At 40.6% G+C, this 22,238-nt stretch overlaps 1 protein-coding gene across 1 annotated transcript in view; it reads left to right on the top strand.

Annotated features, from left to right (window-relative positions):
* Positions 1 to 21,899, top strand: part of LOC126159335 (carboxypeptidase B-like) — a 286,629-nt gene extending 264,730 nt beyond the window's left edge. The window contains exon 8 of the mRNA XM_049916508.1: positions 19,907 to 21,899. Coding sequence (XP_049772465.1) covers positions 19,907 to 20,082 — 176 coding nt within the window. The 3' untranslated portion in view covers positions 20,083 to 21,899. The remainder of the gene's footprint in view (positions 1 to 19,906) is intronic.
* Positions 21,900 to 22,238: the final 339 nt, after the last annotated feature.

Raw genomic sequence — 22,238 nt, forward strand, 5'->3', positions numbered from 1 at the left:
TTCATCCTCTACACTATGGCGGCTATGTAGGTGCTGCATCTAGGTTTGTCGTCTGTACGGTCTCTCGCGCCTGTACTCTTTATGGCATTCATCTGAGATTTTTTCTGTCAGTACGTTTAGTTCGTCCCATAATTCTGGTGTTCTGATTGCATCGTATATGTGTCGTTCAGTTTGTAAGTGTTGTATTGCTGGTGTGTTCCTGTGTTGTCTTTACTTCCCGCAGAATAGGATTGTGTGTTCGGGGGTTCCCATACCTCTGCATGTACATGTAGATGTGTCTCTTAGACTCACGCGGTTCAAGTGCGTGGGATAAGGTCCGTGCCTAGTCAAGAAATGCACCATGTCGTGGCTGGGATCGCCATGTTTCATTCTTCACCTTTCCGTGATATCCGGAAAAAAATGTATGTACTCTCCGTCCCTTATCACTTGTGCCGCATTCTTCTTGCCGTGTATCGATTTTCCATTGTTTGAGGTCCCGCTTGTTGTTCAGCGGAGAACGAGTTAATATATTAACCTGGTCTAGTCTGCCCATCTTTAACCACTACCGTGCGGCCCGATGCCTAATTGTTATATCTATCGGGAAGATTCCAAGCACTACACACAGCGCTTAGATCGATGTCGTGCCATATGCTCCAGATAGTCGCATTAGGACTCTTCTCTGTCCTCGCCTAAACGCTGTTCTGTTTGTGACGAGGTTGAGTCTGTGCGTCTATGTACTGGCCGCAAAACGTAGTACTAATTCGAAGAGTGCGCAGTGGTAGGTTCGTGTGACTGACAAAGGAAGACTGTATTGTCTTGAATTTATCCTTGCCAGTTTGTGCAGTATTTTTTCTGCCTTGTCTGTTGATTATCTAATGTTTTCATTGAAATTCAGCTTTTCATCTATGTGTACGCCCAAGTACCGGGTTACTCTCGTTCTTTTTATGTTGTTTCCTCATATTTTGACCGATAGGTTGCGTTTTAATTGACTTTTCAGAAGCGTGTATGTTGTTTTGTTACCCGCTGTAACATTACGAGTCAAGATAGCTGTAACGGAAACTGAATAGCGTAAAGTTATCATTAAAAACGCACGCCGCGCGATTTGTGACGATTTGGTTGGTCATAATAGTAGTAACATGCTTTTGAATACAATTAAAATATAACGGCGATACCTGTTTAGTGTTATTGGAAATAATATGTAGTAAATTAATGAGTAAGGTAGCCGATCCTATAAGAAGAGGTGAAATTGGGCATATTAAGGTGTTTTGCTTTATGTCGACTAAGCCGATTATACGGCGTCTTTCTTTTCGTTTACTCTTAAAAAAAAAAAAAACGAGTAATGAAGTGCTAATTGTGCGTTGTGAAAAATATAGGGGCGAATTTTAAATAGCTACAGTGTATAATCAGACTAACAAATGGACATTCAGTTACGCGAAATAGCGGACAGCGAAGTGTGGTCATTAAATTGAGTACACCTACAGGGCGGTCAATTCCGGAATAAGTCTATTCGCATCTCACGAGGGACGCGGTATTGAGACCGGTTTTTTTTAATTACACTCCTGGAAATTGAAATAAGAACACCGTGAATTCATTGTCCCAGGAAGGGGAAACTTTATTGACACATTCCTGGGGTCAGATACATCACATGATCACACTGACAGAACCACAGGCACATAGGCACAGGCAACAGAGCATGCACAATGTCGGCACTAGTACAGTGTATATCCACCTTTCGCAGCAATGCAGGCTGCTATTCTCCCATGGAGACGATCGTAGAGATGCTGGATGTAGTCCTGTGGAACGGCTTGCCATGCCATTTCCACCTGGCGCCTCAGTTGGACCAGCGTTCGTGCTGGACGTGCAGACCGCGTGAGACGACGCTTCATCCAGTCCCAAACATGCTCAATGGGGGACAGATCCGGAGATCTTGCTGGCCAGGGTAGTTGACTTACACCTTCTAGAGCACGTTGGGTGGCACGGGATACATGCGGACGTGCATTGTCCTGTTGGAACAGCAAGTTCCCTTGCCGGTCTAGGAGTGGTAGAACGATGGGTTCGATGACGGTTTGGATGTACCGTGCACTATTCAGTGTCCCCTCGACGATCACCAGTGGTGTACGGCCAGTGTAGGAGATCGCTCCCCACACCATGATGCCGGGTGTTGGCCCTGTGTGCCTCGGTCGTATGCAGTCCTGATTGTGGCGCTCACCTGTACGGCGCCAAACACGCATACGACCATCATTGGCACCAAGGCAGAAGCGACTCTCATCGCTGAAGACGACACGTCTCCATTCGTCCCTCCATTCACGCCTGTCGCGACACCACTGGAGGTGGGCTGCACGATGTTGGGGCGTGAGCGGAAGACGGCCTAACGGTGTGCGGGACCGTAGCCCAGCTTCATGGAGACGGTTGCGAATGGTCCTCGCCGATACCCCAGGAGCAACAGTGTCCCTAATTTGCTGGGAAGTGGCGGTGCGGTCCCCTACGGCACTGCGTAGGATCCTACGGTCTTGGCGTGCATCCGTGCGTCGCTGCGGTCCGGTCCCAGGTCGACGGGCACGTGCACCTTCCGCCGACCACTGGCGACAACATCGATGTACTGTGGAGACCTCACGCCCCACGTGTTGAGCAATTCGGCGGTACGTCCACCCGGCCTCCCGCATGCCCACTATACGCCCACGCTCAAAGTCCGTCAACTGCACATACGGTTCACGACCACGCTGTCGCGGCATGCTACCAGTGTTAAAGACTGCGATGGAGCTCCGTATGCCACGGCAAACTGGCTGACACTGACGGCGGCGGTGCACAAATGCTGCGCAGCTAGCGCCATTCGACGGCCAACACCGCGGTTCCTGGTGTGTCCACTGTGCCGTGCGTGTGATCATTGCTTGTACAGCCCTCTCGCAGTGTCCGGAGCAAGTATGGTGGGTCTGACACACCGGTGTCAATGTGTTCTTTTTTCCATTTCCAGGAGTGTATATCATGGAGAGCGGGCTTCAATTTATAAAAAGGAGAAAAGATGTATCATTATCATTGACTGTTGGTGTTAAGCAACCAAAACTGTTCATCAAAGGGTTTCGGTGAATGAGTGGTGAATGCGAAATGAAACTGTGAACGAAGTCATGTTAAATAAAGCAGAAGAGACAAGACAGTTTGGTCGTATCTGTTATTATTCCATAAACCGTAACATTTCTTCTCGTTGTACGAAGCCCTTATAGACGATCGTTATGACCATTTGTTTTGAAGGGATCTCGTTACGAGTTAAGTTTTGGGGACCTGGTCAACAGGGGATAGTTCGTAGATCTTAACTACTGCAGCTATTCTGGAATCAGGTGCTACCGTGACCGTTGTGTGTTGTCAATGGCTTAAGGTCATCATATCTCATGCTCTAAGATCGACGCGCCTTTCCTCTTGGTATAACGGTGTCTCACGGTAACAACGACAACGCCGACGGCGAAGGAAGATACGGTAGAAGTGGCGCCACAACGTGCTGCTCGATCGAGGAGGATTGCTGCATCGAGTCGAGTGTCATCCGGATTCACGAACCCTAGAGTTGGAAAATATAGTTGCAGCCAGTGAGTCTGTCCAATGAAAGAGGTATTCTTCAATAATCGCTAAAAGTGAGCGATACTACCAGGTATGCTTAAAATAACTGTATAATTATAAAAAAAAGAAGGTGAGACTTGTGATTTCGGTAGATAAATATATATAAATACATAGTGAAAATAAGTGTATGTCTTGGTAGTGAATAATCATGTCAAAACGAACGAAAAGAATACATGATAATGTGCAGTTGAGTAGAGTAATGAGTAGAGAGAGAGAGGAAAGTGAAGAGGATATGGATGATGCATCCCATGAGCTCAATCTGGGTCAGGAAACATGTACAGATAATAATACAGTTATTGATTTAGAGCCGTTAGGAGATTCAAATACAATGATACGTAAGGTAAGCAGCGTGGGAGAACATAAAGATCTTGAGGTTTCGGAAGTAAATCAGCAAGTTGATCCTCAAAATGGAAATATTAATCAAAAAATGTTTGATATGCTGGTATCAATAAATACTCAAATAGGTGTAATGAATGGAAGACTTGGTTCACTAGAAAAAGATAATAATCAATTAAAAGAGGACAATCAAAAGTTAAACGAAAAATTTGAGGCCAAATTTGGTTCATTAGAAGTTAAAATGGATTCTTTGGAAAGCAAACTGAACACCTTTGATTATAAACTGGAAAATACTAAGAAAGAATTAAAGGCGGACTGGGAGACTCAATTAAATGCGAAATTTGGAGAACTAGATGTAGAGTTTTCTAACACCTTAGAAAGGCAATATAATAATTTAATGGGAAAACTTCATGACGTAGAAAAGAAATATGAGGTAGTTTCGAAGAGTTATGATGGCCTGTACAATAGGATGGTTAAGTGTGAAAGCAGCTGTTTCAATGGTAGCACACAGATAGAAGAGCTTTCGAAACAAATAGTCGAGTTTGAGTCCGATGCTCGTAAGGGGATCGACAAGTATTTAGTAGATCAAACTAAAAGACTTGACGAAGATCTATCTGAATGGATAGAAATAAAAGGAAATGAAATTGTAGACAAGGTTAATTAAGCTCTTCACTAGCGAAATTCAGAAAATAAAAGAGAAAATAGTTGATGAGTTACCTAAATGGCAAAAGGAAACCAATCATAAATTGGCGGAGTTAGAACGAAAGTCATCACAAAATTTGTTGACAGAGGACGAAAGTTCGGAGAATAGGTCGAAAAACAACCGAACATGTGATAATACGAAGTACAATTGTGGTGAAAATTTGCATTGGGAAGTTGATGATTCGGTTGGTAAAGATGATGATTTTTTTGGTCAGCGAAGATATTTGTCTTCTTTAAAGGTGGAGAACAGCATTTTTAAAAGTAGACAATTCCCAACAGTCCCCACTGAAAAGAACAACCTGCATCCGAAAATCTTTATCAATAATTTCAAAAGAATATTTCCATGTAGCTGGTCAGAACACGACCGACTTCAATTTATAGTATCCAAAATTACCGGAGAAGCCGCATTATGGGCCGCCGAAGTAAGTGAAAGTTGCCATACTTGCGCTGAGTTTGAACAACTTTTTTTGGCTAAATACTGGTCGTCGAGTAAACAAGAGAAATTAAGAAAAGAGGTTTACCAACCTGAGTATTTTAACAGTAAAAGGAGTACTTTAAGGCAATATTTTGAAAAGTACATAAATAAGACACGTTATTGGAGTGATCCAATTTCTCACAAGGAAGTGATCAGAATTTTGAAGGGAAGGATGTCCATAAATATACGTGAAAAGTTAATAAATGTTCCTGATCACAATGTAGAACAGTTCTTGTCGGTGATTGACTCTATAGATATGATTATGGAAGACGCAAGACAAATGAGTAGTAATCAAATGTCGACTCACACTCATAGTAATACGAATAATTATAATAATAATAATAATTTAACGTATGATAATAGTAATACCGAAAACCAGGTCAAACCCGCATCACAGGAGCGTGGACAATCTTCATCCTATGGTTGCAATAAAAACAATGATTATAATAAATATAGAAGAGATACTTACTGTGCTAGAGGTAAACCTCAATATGGTGACGCGAATGTGCATAGTAGTGATATTAATAAGAGTAACAGGTACCCAAGTGATGAACCCAATTGTATTCGACCTTGGGAAGATAATTCGAAGCATAATGTTCATCGGCAGGATGGAACAAATGCCTCGAGTCCTCATCCAGCACAAGGAGTTATACCAATGGGCGAAGGAGCCTCCAATGTGCTACGGGGTGAATACCATAACTCGGATCATACTGTACGGCTTGTGGACGTTCATGAACCCCCACCGATGACTCAACGAGATAGATTAAACTAATACCAGTCACCAAATGCCTTCCTAGGATGACTGGAAAGGAGAAGGAAGGCAGGCATCAATTTGAACTGAGAGTATTAAGGTACAATAATGATCAGGATATAAGGAATGAATTAATTGAAGAAAAACCTGAAGTTTCTAATAAATGTGGACAAATTTTACAGGCAATAATTCCAACAAGTATAAATAATGTTGATGTTGAAATATTAATTGATACTGGAGCAACTATTAGTGTCATGACGCTGGACTGTTTAAAACAGATAAGCCGAGGTGTCAACGTTACAATACGGGGGGCTCAAATAGAAAGTACATTCCTGGTTGTTCCTAAAATGACAGTACCATGTATCTGGGGTTTGGATTTTTTATGTGAGACCGGTGCAATTATTAATTTAGAGAAAGGTGAATTTATATTTAATTCCAATGCTAATGTTTTGACAGCCACCCTGAGAAAGGGCTGAGTAATTCCAAATCAGTTGTGTATGAATCTAATGGTAAAATATGTCAGTATTGATGATGAAAATGTGTATGATATATGCCTTATTGAATGAGCTGAAGAAATGATAAATAAAATGTCATTGCAGGAAAAGGTGTTAGAATCAGAATATTTATCTGTTATCCAAAGGGACGAACTGTACTACTTGTTGGAAGCATATCAGTCGATTTTTAGTAAACGTCCGGGTATAATAAAAGACTTCTGTCATACTTCCTATTCTATCCCATGGACAAAGAAAGAAGTAGTCAGAAAGGAAATCAATAAAATGTTAGAATGGGGTATTATTGAGCCCTCAGATTCCGAATATTGTAACCCTCTTGTGGCGGTAGTTAAACCCAATGGTGACATCAGATTGGTGTTGGATGCCAGAGAGATCAATAAGATCATTATACCTGTACAAATGCGACCGGAGAACCTAGAAGAGTTAGTACAAAAGTTTTATGGTGCCCGCTTCTTAACTTCTTTGGATATGCGTAGTTCATATTGGCAAACTAGAATATCGAAAGAATCTAGAAAATATACTGCATTCATTTTTCTGGGCCGAAGTTACCAGTTTACCGTCATGCCATTTGGGTTGAAAATAAGCGGTGGTGTTTTCATATCGGCATTAGATACCATACTGGGCAGAGACCTTTTGAATGAAGTTACTTTATATGTGGATGATTTGCTAATTGCTTCTGAAACTTGGGAGGAACATTTGGACTTATTAAGAAGAGTTTTTGCGAAATTTTTGGAATACGGAGTTACTGTAAATTTGAGCAAATCCAAGTTTGCTCATAACCAATTGAAATTTCTTGGACATATAATCACTCCTGAAGGGATAAAACCAAATCCTAAAAAGATGGATGCGATTAACAGATGTGCTTATCCAAAAAATAGGACGGAATTAAAGTCATTTATCGGCTTAGTTTCATTTTTTCGACGATTTTTACCCAATCAGTTAGGAAGCCAAGACTGTTTGTTACGGCTGTTAAGAAAAAATGTCATGTGGGAGTGGAATTCCGAATGCACGCAAGCTTATGATAACATTCGCAATGCTTTGACTAATGCTCCACTGTTACATCATCCAAGACTTGATCAAGATTTTTATATTGCTGTGGATGCTTCTGAAACAGGATTGGGTGCCACTCTTTTCCAAATGGACAATCCAGAAGATATCAGTACCATCAAAATAATTGGGTTTGCCAACAGAACACTCTCTAGCTGTGAACGTGCATATTGTACTACTGAATTGGAAGTACTGGCCGTGGTCTGATCCCTTAGAAAGTTTCGCTATTTTGTATATGGAAAGAAGATCATTGTATTCTGTGACCATAAAGCTTTATCTTCTATTTTAACAGGAAGGATGTTCCATTCACGTTTAACCCGGTGGGCCTTGCTACTGCAAGAATATGATATTACGCTCAAATACATCAGAGGGAAAGACAACATCATAGCCGATGCTCTTTCAAGACTACCGAAAAGAAAGAATAACGACGAGTGTGAAGAACAGACTATTGACTTTAAAGTCATGAATTTATCAAGGCAATATTGTGAGAGGCAGATTTCACAGCTATGTCTAAGTCTTCTACAACTGAAAGAAGATGATAAGTTGTGGAAAGCCATTAGGCATGCTGTTGAAAGCAAAACGCTAAGTCACTCTCAAGAACAGTATCAATTAAAATCCGGAATATTGTATCGGAGGAAGGATGAAGAAGATGTTTGGAAAGTTTGTGTTCCAAATAAATATTTAGAATCACTAGTATGGTACACTCACTTGAATTGGGGTCAATTTGGTGCCGCTAAATGTACAGCCAAAATAGCACAATACTGCTATCATCCAAATTTGGGACATATAGCTACAAATATTCTTAAGAAGTGCAAAATATGTCAGAAGGCGAAACCCATAAACTATTGTCGGAAGATAGAATTACATCCTATCATCCCACAACAACCTTTAATGTTGGTGTCATGTGATGTCTGTGGGCCATGTCCCATGACACGTGGACGGTTCAAATATATATTGGCTTTCTATGATCTCTTTTCAAAATATGTGAAATTATATCCTTTGAAAAATCTCCACGTTTGACCCATGTTACGCACATTTATCAACAACTATATAACTGAGCTTGGCAAACCTATAATGATGTTGACAGACAACGCTGCTTATTATACAAGCAAAGTATGGAGAGACACTATGAAAGAACAAGGAATCCAGCACATTTACATCTCAAGATTTTACCCTTGTGGAAATCCGGTTGAGCGAATCTTCCGAGAGTTGAACCGATTTTTACCGACGTGCATACCCAAACAACATTATAAATGGATCGATTGGATTTCTGAATTTGAGAAAGTGTATAATGACTTACCACACTTATCGACAGGTTATTCACCTAACCAAGTAGTATTTGGTGAAAGTATTGTGCCAGAATGGATGAAGAAATTACCTGCGATAGAACAAAAGATTACCAAGAAAGAAGATATGGTGAAGAAGGTCTATGTAAACCTGAAGCATCAAGCACAATTGAGAAAACCCGTTTTGATAAAAATGTGAAGAAAGTAGTCACATATGATGTAGGGGAAGAAATTTTATTGAGAAATCACCCAAAAGCATCAACCAGGAAAAGACTGAATAAGAAATGGCAATATTTATATACAGGTCCATACAAAATAATGAAAATACCTCGTGAAGGGAGCTACCTCCTGGCAGATTGTGATACTGATGTAATTAAAGGCTTGTTCCCTCACATAGACCTGAAGAAGTATTATCAATAATGAGCAAAATATAGATTCAAGAAACACTGAATGATACCAAGACTACACTCAGTGGACTAAATAAAAGCACCAGTGGATAAATACGTACTTATACTAACTTACAAAGAAAATTAAAGAATGTACCAACGATTTCCATGAGATACCTTCTTGGTATCAGCAACAATGTCGACGCTGAAATACGATTTATCTTCTCACCGAACAGCGAGGATGGATGATTTAAAAGTGGAATTAAGAGGAAAAGAAAAGGACCAAATCCTCTCTGGTAAAACAAGTGGCCTAATAAGGGCTTTGGCCTAGGATGCCAATCGTCGAACCCGGCTGTGATCCCTGCCTTGCACAGTCGGTTGAAGAACTGAGGGCTTCATCCAAGAAAAAAAATGTGGTGTGAATATGAAGTGATTAGTGCGAAGTGTTTCTAAGACAACCTATAAACAAATGTGGAATTTAGTTAAGAGCAATTTATCCTTGACAGTTTGTGCAGTATTTTTTCTGCCTTGTCTGTTGATTATCTAATGTTTTCATTGAAATTCAGCTTTTCATCTATGTGTACGCCCAAGTACCGGGTTACTCTCGTTCTATTTATGTTGTTTCCTCATATTTTGACCGATAGGTTGCGTTTTAATTGACTTTTCAGAAGCGTGTATGTTGTTTTGTTACCCGCTGTAACATTACGAGTCAAGATAGCTGTAACGGAAACTGAATAGCGTAAAGTTATCATTAAAAACGCACGCCGCGCGATTTGTGACGATTTGGTTGGTCATAATAGTAGTAACATGCTTTTGAATACAATTAAAATATAACGGCGATACCTGTTTAGTGTTATTGGAAATAATATGTAGTAAATTAATGAGTAAGGTAGCCGATCCTATAAGAAGAGGTGAAATTGGGCATATTAAGGTGTTTTGCTTTATGTCGACTAAGCCGATTATACGGCGTCTTTCTTTTCGTTTACTCTTAAAAAAAAAAAAAAAAACGAGTAATGAAGTGCTAATTGTGCGTTGTGAAAAATATAGGGGCGAATTTTAAATAGCTACAGTGTATAATCAGACTAACAAATGGACATTCAGTTACGCGAAATAGCGGACAGCGAAGTGTGGTCATTAAATTGAGTACACCTACAGGGCGGTCAATTCCGGAATAAGTCTATTCGCATCTCACGAGGGACGCGGTATTGAGACCGGTATTTTTTTAATTATATCACGGAGAGCGGGCTACAATTTATAAAAAGGAGAAAAGATGTATAATTATCATTGACTGTTGGTGTTAAGCAACCAAAACTGTTCATCAAAGGGTTTCGGTGAATGAGTGGTGAATGCGAAATGAAACTGTGAACGAAGTTATGTTAAATAAAGCAGAAGAGACAAGACAGTTTGGTCGTATCTGTTATTATTCCATAAACCGTAACATTTCTTCTCGTTGTACGAAGCCCTTATAGACGATCGTTATGACCATTTGTTTTGAAGGGATCTCGTTACGAGTTAAGTTTTGGGGACCTGGTCAACAGGGGATAGTTCGTAGATCTTAACTACTGCAGCTATTCTGGAATCAGGTGCTACCGTGACCGTTGTGTGTTGTCAATGGCTTAAGGTCATCATATCTCATGCTCTAAGATCGACGCGCCTTTCCTCTTGGTATAACGGTGTCTCATGGTAACAACGACAACGCCGACGGCGAAGGAAGATACGGTAGACCGCTATCTTGAGCTTGTTTGTGTTGCACCATTGCGTTATTGTTTCCAATGTGCCACTCGCCTTCCCTCTATCTGGGATCTTGTGTTTGCTGAAATGACCACAAGCAGGTCGTCTGCATAAGCGACAACTCCATCTGTCCTATTGTCCCCATCCAGCAGTTGCAGGAGGGGTTAAAAGATTATGTCCCAGAAGATGGGTCCACCTCGCTCGGTTGAGGAAAGTCGACATTCTAACTCATCCCAAAGGTGTTCTATTAAATTTAGGTATGGAGTCTGGGCAGGCTAGTCCATTTCAGGAATCTTGTTCACCAGAGGCCATTGCCTCACTGGTGCTGCTTTATGTCAGGATACAGTGTCACTCTGATACAGACATCGATTTCGAACCGTTTCCTTACTGTTCGCTGAATACAGCTATGTAAAACAAGTTCATGTCCTTCCGCATTAAGTGTTAAGCACAACAAGGGCATGATGCCCTAACCACGAGAAACCGTAACACCACCTCCTTTGTACTTCCCTGCTAGCACAGCACGTGATGGCAGGTAAGGTTCTCCAGGCATTCGCCAAACCCAGAGCCTTCCATCGATTTGCAACAGGATATAGTGCGTTTCTTCATCCCAAACCACTCTAATTCACTGTCCAGTGGTTTTCACTCGTTTGAACAGTCTCAAGAGCTTCTTAGCACTGACTGCAGAAATGCGTACCTCACGATGAGATGCTCAACCACTGCAACCCAGTCTAACTCCCTATTGACACTCATTGTGGTAGTTGGACTTTCGGTAGCACTTCGGAATTCAGGAGTGATTCCTTTCGTTGGATTCCTGCGATTTTTTGACCCTGATAAATTTGTTTCAGAGCAGGATTTTTCCTACCTGATTTAATTAACTTTCTAAGTTGCTCTGAAGATTTTCTTATTCCCTGTGTTATCCAAGTGTTAGTTCTGGTTTTTACTTTAATTTTCTTTAGAGGGAATGCAGTTTCATAGTTATGTTTGTAACAAGCTAAAAAGACTTAAACTTCATATCTGCATTGTCATATTTATCCTAATCCCACTTTGAATTTTTTAACAATGAATTAAAAATCCTAATATTGCCTCATTTATACGTCTCCTATAGAAGTATTTCTCACTCTTCCTGGAATTTGCGCTGAGTACATTATTCACACTAAATTTTATTACTTTATGATCTCAGTACCCAGCGTCAATCATTCTACACTATCATCAAATGTTTGCAAGTCAAAAAAGTATTTGATCAATTGTAGTTTTAGTGCCAAGTCTAGTGTATTCATAGACAGCTGGTGATAAATTATGTGAATATAGCAAATTTTTCAGTTTACATTTTGATAGGTTATGTTAAAGTTTACATTGAAATCTCCAACTACAATAATGTTTTTTAAAATTTCTTAGTTCACTAAAGAGTCTTTATACACTGTCCAAAAACACCATGAAGTTGCCTGATGGGGATCGGTACATGCAGACAATGATTATTATAGGTTCTTTAATTTTGCAAACACAATATTCAAACACTTTTCCAATGTTATTTATGTTACTGAACTTAATTTCTTTGCATTCAATTCCTTAGTTAACATACATGCATGTTCCTCCTATGCAGTCTCTCTACAGAACTGCTAATAATTTCAAATCCTGTTGTTCTAGCAGTACAAGCTTGGTTATCCTTAAACCAATGTTCACTCACGCATGAAACTGATATATCCTTTAGCTGATCAAACAACAGTACTTATAAATTTGTTACTTCGTTGGCATCGAGTGACTATTTCATATTCGAAGTGACTGATATTTCCTGATCGAACCATTTTGCAGTTACTGCTTTCCTACTAACAACAAAATTCTCTCCACCTCCTTTTATGCTGGCGGGTCCGCTTCTCGTGACACATATTCATCAATTCTGCGTTACATAGGGGTGTCCAGACTCTTTTGATCAGGTAGAGTATAGGGTGATCCGTGGATGTGGATGAACAGGCTTCACAGCTAAGCGATTTGAGATTGGAGAGGCGAAAATCTGTGAGGTTTTGTTAGCAACATGGCTGCCATTTTGGAAGCCGTCATCTTGGACATAACTCGAAATTTTCAAATGGAAAAGTAATCAGTTGACATAAGAAACCGATGTAGAATTACCCAAGAACAATAATGGGGCCCATTACAGTACAGCTTTCTCCTTTCTCGAGTTGTGAATTATGTTTCTTCCTTGCGAGTGACTGGATGTTGATTACATTAATACAAGAGGTACCGTACACATTTAAACTGACTGACAAGAAGAGTGGTGCACCCAGGAGACGTAGTCGGATATCATTGTAAGTTCGTACACGTAGACTCAATCGATGGATGTGTAAACGATTATATTTGCAATTCTGTGTGAGAGGGAGAATGGCCACCGGAGAGCATTACTGTTGTTTGTGTTTAGTGTTCTTACGAGGACTGGTAGAGTATATAAAGGGTGTGAGCAGCATCAGATGTTGAGAGATCATTGTGAATGACACAGAGGTGCTGCTTGCTTGTGCGAGACAGCGTTATCTGCAACTGACAGAGTTTGAAAGGAGTCTTGTTGTCGTTGTGAGTCTCCATTTGGCTGGCTGGTCTAATGCTGCAGTAACTGGATTTGTGGGGCATTCAGATGTGACAGCGGCCAGATATTGGACTGCATGGAAACGCGATGGTAGGCACATTCATCGTCAAGATTCCTGTCCAACACAGTCGGTCACCAGGAGGTAAGATCACCGTACTGTGCACCGAACAGATCATAATCGCTTACAACCACTAATGGACTCCCTTCGACAATTCTTGTCATCCTGCATTATGCACCGCAATACAAATGGTAGCGTTCGATGATGCCCTGTCCGGGACACATAAACTGTTGATGAACGTCGTCACATTGTGTTCAGTCATAAACCACGGTTCTGCACCATCCCAGATGACCATTGGCAGCGAGTATGATGACGAACTGGAGATAGGTCCCATTCTTCCAACGCTTCGGAAAGGCACAGTGATGTTATTTCTGGCGTCATGCTGTGGGAAGCCACCGAAGATGACTTCAGGTCATGGCTGGTTGTGACTGAGGGAATTCAGAACGCACAACGGTACGCCACAGACATCCTGCGGCCTCAGCTGTTGCCTCTCGTGCGACAAGAGCCTCGTGCCAGACAGGACAATACTCATACACTTTCTGCCTGTGTTGAGGTAGTCCTGTGCCAGCAGGATCACCGTGTGCGACAGGTCGTCGAAGTGCCAGTATCCAGGACATAAAGGACCAGTTAAGACAGTTGTGGGCCAGTTTGTCTCGGGAGAGCGTCCAGCAGCTTGACGACAACCTTGCCAAAGAATCAAGGTATGCATACAGATCAGAAGACGTTCAACGTCTTAATGATCAGTGAGCTCATCCTGTCGTCTTCTTTGTAAATTTGACTTGATTTTGAAATCACTGAAATAACATCAAACACCCTCTCAACCCGTGAATTTTCCTTTTGGTTCCTCTTCCCCTTTTGGGTGCTTCATGTGTTTTGTCAAGCCGTTCAGATCGTCTTGGTATCAGCATTTGAGTTATCGCAGAGGATTTCAACTGACGCTGTACAGAAAAAATCACTCATTACCCACAGTCCTGTGGTGAAATCCTGCACTTCTAATGAAATTTTATTACTTGTCTCTTAATTGCAATATCGACTACTTTCTGACAAAAATTTATGCAAAGAAATATATCTTTGTAAGACTGATTACATACACTCAGATCTACGTCGTAGCCCTTATCCAGTTCTGCATCTACATCCATGCCAAAGACACCACTCTGAATGCATGGCAGAGGATACTTTCTGCAGTATCACATATTGGGATTTCTGTTCCCTTGCCATACGCATGTGGAGTGAAGAATGATGTATTAAGCATCTCTGTGTGAGCTGTAATTAGCGTAATCTTGTCTATGAGTTCCCAGTGGGAACTAACTTAAAATTTAGAGAGAGAAATTAAAAGCTATATGGTGCGCTGATAATATCATAATCTACATCTACATGGATACTCTGAAAATCACTCTTAAGTGCATGGCAGAGGGTTCATCGAACCACCTTCACAATGATTCGCTGCTATTCCAGTCTCGTACACGTCGCCGGAAAAACTAACATCTTTATCTTTCCGTGCGAGCTCCGAATTCTCTTATTTTATTATCATGACTGTTTCTACCTATGTAGGTCGGCGTCAACAAAATATTTTCGCATTCGGAGGAGAAAGCTGGTGATTGAAATTTCGTGATAAGATTCCACCGCAACGAAAAACGCCTTTGTCTTAATGGTGCCCATCCCAAATTCTCTATCTTGTCAATGACACCCTCTCCCTTATTTCGCGATAATATAAAACGTGCTGCTCTTCTTTGAACTTTCTCAAGTTATTCTGTTAATTCTATGTGGAAAAGGTCTCAGAGCGCGAAACAGTACTCCAAAAGAGGACGGACAAGCGTAGTGTAGGCAGTCTCATTAGTAGATCTAGTGCTCTGCCAATAAAACACAGCCTTTACTTTGCTTTCCTCACAACATTTTCTGTGTGTTCTTTCCAGTTTAAGTTGGTCTTAATTGTAATTGCTAGGTGTTTAATTGAATTTACGGCCTTTAGATTTGACTGATTTATTGTGTAACTGAAATTTAACGCATTCCTTTTAACACTCATGTGGATGACGTCACACTTATCAATATTTAGATTCAATTGCCAGTTTTCGCACCATAGAGATATCTCTTCTAAATCTTTTTCCAATTTGTTTTGATCTTCTGATGACTTTACTAGGCGATAAACGACAGCATCATCTGCAAACAACCTAAGACTGCTGCTCAGATTATCTCCATGAATCGTTTATACAGATAAGGAACAGCAGAGGGCCTATAACACTACCTTGGGGAACGCCAGAAATCACTTCTGTTTTACTTGCTGACCTTCCGTCAGCTACTATGAACGCGTGCCTGAAATACAATGGAATACCAATATCCGTGCACTCGCAAACCACAGTGCTTGTCGGAGGGTATTCTCCATTGTACCAGTTATTAGGATTTCTTCCGGTTCCATTATCAACATATCAGTTTGTGCTGTCATTTGATATTTATTTCATTCTTTAAACGCGAAAGGAATAATGTCACAATTTCTCTCTGACAGGAAATCAGCAATCCAGTCACACAGCTGAGACGATATTCCATGAGCACGCAATTTCAGTACATGCTTGTGAGACACAGTCAAAAGTTTTCTCAGAGTATAGAAATGCAGAATGAATTTGTAATCCCTTGTCAATAGCCGTCAACACTTAGTGTGAGTAAAGAGCTAGTTGTGTTCCACAAGAACGATGTTTTCTAAATTCGTGTTGTCTGTGTGCCAGAGATCTATAGAACTAGGAAAATCACTTGAATGGACTGAATAGTGTCTTGAAAATAAGTTATTAGATAAACATCAGTAAAGGTGAAAAAGGATAGCAGAGAGTAGTCGAATTAATGCAGGTGATGCTAGAAGAATTAGGCTATGAAATCAAACGATACAGGTAGTAGATTAGTTTTCCTATTTGGACAGTGAAATAAGTGACGATGAACAAAATAAAGAGGATATAAAATGTAAACTGGTAACAGCGAAAAAAACTCTTGTGAAGAAAAGAAATACGTCCAAATTGCTTGTAAATCCACTTATTTCATTTATTTCACATGGGGAGTCTAGGGGTTTCACGTCCTCGCGTGTATCTAATCAGTCGTCTTCAGTGAATTAGAATTAAAATGAGCGTAATAGATAACAGTACGTAATAACAATAACATTAGGCACAGTAATCAATATGTGATACTCGAAAAACATGCATGTACAGAAGAATGAAGAAATGAAGCGAGTTGCACAGAACAGCCTAGCATTAAGAACTGCATCAGACCAGTCTCCAGACTAGAAACTAAGGAACAGTTCAGATAGCAAGTGTCTTTCGACATTAAGGCCGGTACACAAGTGTTGTAAGGAGCACTACTATCTTTGGTGTCTTCATGTAATGATATTGTACTCAGTACTCCTTAGTCATCACTGGCTTCTGGAATTTTCGAAGCTGAGTGCGCTTTTTCTATGGCGGGATACTGTCTTGCTTTTAATGTGAACATTGTCCAAATTCCAGTGGTAACACGCGGAGGTAGTGTGCGGAAAACTGTTAGTGTCACACAGGGAGCAGTCGCACATAGCCGAATAGCGGATAAATTATCTGTAGAATTTGTTACAAATTATGGTTATAATCTCACGGGATTATGTCTGTTCATAGGGTGAAAGTGGTTTATGATTCGGTCTCTTACGCGGAAAGGTGCGCAGGATTATTTATGAAATCTGAGGACAAAACAGCGTTGTGGTTGTCGCTCATTAACTTCAGTGAATTGAAAATAATCCTGTTTAAACAGATACAAAAAGGCTTCAGCGATCAGTAATTACCTGCTAAACTAGCGTGGTATTCAACGCAGCACGGTTACTTCAACACGAATGTAAAATGAGAGTAACTGTTGATACATTAGTGGATGGGCCTAGGCATTGTTGGGGAACATGGTACGTGACAAAAGCATAAAAAAAAGAAGTTATATTATTAGTCTGCACTGTTATTACTTCAAACTGACTTTTTCCTGTTTACGACTGAGAAACGTTAATCGTTGAAAAGTATAAGAGACACATGTTCATATTAGGCACTTGATCAAGTTTATTTAGTAACGAAGCGATTGCTTTCTGTAAAGTCTCCATACTCGAATCTGATGCCCACAAAAATAACTAAAATAACGTAAAAGAGCTTTACATTTCTCTCTGTCACAGGATACATTTTACATTTTACCATGGTAACAATGACCGACATTATGGCAGTGTGAATGCAGTTATTTTTTTCTTCATCGCATTTGGGAATGATAGGAAATTTACTGCTCCAGACGCGTGCCTGAAACACGATGGAATACCTATATCCGTGCACTCGCAAACTACAGTGCATGTCGGAGAATACTTTTTCCAAAGCTGTTTCACAGACTGCACTGTACTTCATTCTCTAGATTGTCGCACAGATGACAAAATGGTAGATATCGAAATAGATGTCAGAGGAATATAAAAACAATTAAAATCGCTCAAAAGAGAAAAGGCCGCAGGACCTGATGGTATACCAGTTCGATTTTACACAGAGTACGCGAAGGAACTTGCCCCCCCCCCCCCTTCTTGCAGCGGTGTACCGTAGGTCTCTAGAAGAGCGTAGCGTTCCAAAAGATTGGAAAAGAGCACAGGTCATCCCCGTTTTCAAGAAGGGACGTCGAACAGACGTGCAGAACTATAGACCTACATCTCTAAAGTCGATCAGTTGTAGAATTTTGGAACAAGTATTATGTTCGAGTATAATGACTTTTCTGGAGACTAGAAATCTACTCTGTAGGAATCAGCATGGGTTTCAAAAAAGACGATCGAGTGAAACCCAGCTCACGCTATTCGTTCACGAGACTCAGAGGGTCATAGACACGGGTTCCCAGGTAGATGCCGTGTTTCTTGACTTCCGCAAGGCGTTTGATACAGTTCCCCACAGCTGTTTAATGAACAAAGTAAGAGGATATGGACTATCAGACCAATTGTGTGATTGGATTGAAAAGTTCCTAAATAACAGAAAGCAGCATGTCATTCTCAATGGAGAGAAGTCTTCCGAAGTAAGAGTGATTTCAGGTGTGCCGTAGGGGAGTGTGGTAGGACCGTTGCTATTCACCATATATATATAAATGACCTCGTGGATAACATCGGAAGTTCACTGAGGCTTTTTGCGGATGATGCTGTAGTATATCGAGAGGTTGTAACAGTGGAAAATTGTACTGAAATGCAGGAGGATCTGCAACGAATTGACGCGTGGTGCAGGGAATGGCAATTGAATCTTAATGTAGACAACTGTATTGTGCTGCGAATACATAGAAAGAAAGATCCTTTATCATTTAGCTACAATATAGCAGGTCGGTAATTGAAAGCAGTTTATTCCATAAATTATCTGGAAGTAGGCATTAGGAGTGATTTAAAATGGAATGACCATATAAAATTATTCGTCGGTAAAGCAGAAACCAGACTGAGATTCATTTGAAGAATCCTGAGGAAATGCAATCCGAAAACAAAGGAAGTAAGTTACAGTACACTTGTTCGCCCAATGCTTGAATACTGCTCACCGGTGTGGGATCCGTACCAGATAGGGTTGATAAAAGAGATAGAGAAGATCCAACGGAGAGCAGCGCGCTTCGTTACAGGATCATTTAGTAATCGCGAAAGCGTTACTCCAGTGGAAGACTCTGCAACAGAGACGCTCAGTAGCTCGGTACGGGCTTTTGTTGAAGTTTCGAGAACATACCTTTACCGAGGAGTCGAGCAGTATATTGCTCCCTCCTACGTATATCTCGCGATGAGACCATAAGGATAAAATCAGAGAGATTAGAGCCCACACAGAGGGAGACCGACAATCTTTCTTTCCACGAACAATACGAGACTGGAATAGATAGGAGAAGCGATAGAGGAATTCAAAGTACCCTCCGTCACACACCGCCATGTGGCTTGCGGAGTTTGGATGTAGATGTAGAAGTACTTTTCATTGTACCAGTTGTTAGGGTTTCTTCCGGTTCCATTATCAACATATCAGTTTGTGCTGTCATTTGATGTTCATTTTATTTCTTAAACGCGAAAGAAATAATGTCACAATTTCTACATTAATGTAACTTTTTGTGAACAATATATGTAGGCCTTATAGAGATGATACTCGTACTTCTTTTAAGTAATAACTAGCAGCAACTGTTCCTAAAATATTTCAGTTGTTCCTCAAAACACTAATTAAGTTTATCATAATTACTCTGATTACTTCCAGGCAATCAAATCTCTCTTTGCAAAACTAGACCTAAGGCTGGTCAGTTTTATACCAATTTGTCTATCTCCCACTCATTCAAATCCTTTGTGTGATTTCTAGGGATTCTTGCTTTCGTTCCGCTCCAACAGTTGACCGAATAAATCTAACAGCAGATAACGTGTTGACGCTTATAGTATACAAATTTGGAGAATAGTTATGAGTGTGAGCGTCAGATGCTTTGTACACGCAGGCAGATGAACAATGTGTTGCGGTGTCGTTGCAGGTTGCTCGGAGGACTGGGCCAAAGGCGTGGCGGGCATCAAGTACGCCTACGCCGTGGAGCTGAGGGACCGGGGCGACTTCGGCTTCCTGCTGCCCGCCTCGCAGATCATCCCCACGGGCCGAGAGACCTTCGCCGCCATCAAGGCCGCCGTGAGGGCGGTCATCGCCAGGATATAGCCTCGCCCCGTTGGCTCCGTCCAAAGAGGGGAATAGTCGCGTGGGAACAGAGGCTGGTTCGAACCTCAAAAGCGTGTTGTCACATTGGTAACAAAGCCTGCCCGACACTCGTAAGGAGAACTCAGTCCCTCTACCAACGTCTTCCTAACTCTGTTTTGAACTGAATGCAAAGTACGTGGCGTACGGCTGTGTCGATTTTGCTGTGCTTCAAAGCATTGACTAGACGATACTTACAAGACAGCTATTAGGACGGTATGACGTGTAAATTAAGACGATGCAGAGTTTGAAACGCAAATGAGGGGAAAACGTAGACGATACTAAATAATATGCTCTTTCAAACGGTGAATAGTCTGCCAATGTCTCTATTCCGTCGCTTCTCTTCCAGACGAGTATAACAGTGAAACTAGTCTTCTAGATATTTTTTCCAGACTCAGTCAGGGCTTACACAACAAAAGCGTCTCTTCAGGATAAGCGCTGTCCATGTCTGGGAGCTGACACTCAGATTCAATACACCAAATTTCCATACGTCATTATCAATACCCCCTTAACAATAACATCTTCATTTCCAGGACTTCAAAACGCTGCCTCGTACAAAAAACGTTTTTCATTAGCAGTAAGTAACATTTTATTTCTAAACGACATTCATCTGTAATAACGTCACGGGTTTCCAATATAACCAATGTTTATAACCTTTTTAGGATTTGAATTGCTCAATAATTTGTAACAGAATGTTTCTAACAGCATCGGGTGGATTAAATATATTACACAATATGAAGGCGTGAAAATTACGCGGTTAATAGTCCAAATTTATCAGGACAGAGTCTTACGTGTCAACAAACCTATGCAGGAGAATGTGATCACTGCTATGCTGATCTCTGACAGTGAATTTAATTGCTGTGAAACTTGTCGACCATTTACCTCAAACAGAAATAGTTTAGCTACGATTGTTGTATATTTACCTCCATTTCAAGCTATCTGCATCAAAGAAAGTGTGAATTCAAAACTCGTCTTAATAGAAGTATCTCTGACAACAGGTGTGGCTTTAGAAAATGACCAGAATGCGTGGTTATTCAACAACAAATAAACAATCAATATTCAGGACTACTGCAAAAAAACAACGCCAAATGCACATTTCTCCAAGTGAGTTTTAATTTGTGCATTGTTAGGTGCATGCTCTTGATTTTGGCACGTGAAACAAAAAAATCGACACTTTCTTGTAACATAAAGGCAGCAAATTCCTATCCCAACCTTTATAACCATTAGAGCGGCATTTTATATTAAAAAAATGACAGTGTTCGATGAATTCTCATTTCAGTCTCAAGAATGCAGAACTGTGTAGATTAGCTGATTCACGTGAATGAAATGCCAAAAAACAATTAAATCGGATCGTTCGGGTGAAAATGCAAAAGTTTCACGGCACTACCAAATATTAGATTAAACATGGAGGTGAATTAATATGCAATGGCTGTAACAGCTACGAAATACTAGTTTATGCAGCTTTTACGCCAGGGCGGAGACGCCTGAAGACAGTATTTTGAAGTGAGCTGATTTTTCGTAAGAATGAAGTTTATCACTCGTCTTACAGTCAGATTCTTCTGAGAAACTAAAAGCACCTGTCTTTTGTGTCTAAGGCAGCTGAATGAGCTGTGTTTAAACATGTACTCGTATTGTACCATCCAGTACGACAGTTCAGTAATTTGTGATCAAAGAGACACTCTTCTCACATGAATGCTACATTGTGAGCACCTATGCAGCAGAGAATTCATCAGCTGCAACCAACTGATTTGAATCACGCACAGTTAATTTATAAACATATTTATTGCAATAAAGACATTTTATTTAAGTTTACACTTCCTTTATTTAGTTTTATCACCTTACTCATTTTATGTGTGTTCACCTCTGTGTGCCAACAGGTGAATTCTAGGGCTGACAACATGCATATTTGTAACTCAGCATTCACTGCAGTTTAGAATGCCTCATGTTTGGTATACGTTTTGTGTGCATTATCAGGTACTGTAAAATGTGCACTCTCTTTCTTTTTGGTTCTTTCTTTCACTTGCTAACAGTTTTAACCCTTTCAGTAAGAGTACATAAACTAGTTTCCATCATGATATTCGTTACAAGACTGATGGTGAGAAACAGAAGCACTGGTTTCT

The sequence above is a fragment of the Schistocerca cancellata genome, chromosome 2, assembly GCF_023864275.1.
Source record: "Schistocerca cancellata isolate TAMUIC-IGC-003103 chromosome 2, iqSchCanc2.1, whole genome shotgun sequence".
Classification (NCBI taxonomy): domain Eukaryota; kingdom Metazoa; phylum Arthropoda; class Insecta; order Orthoptera; family Acrididae; genus Schistocerca; species Schistocerca cancellata.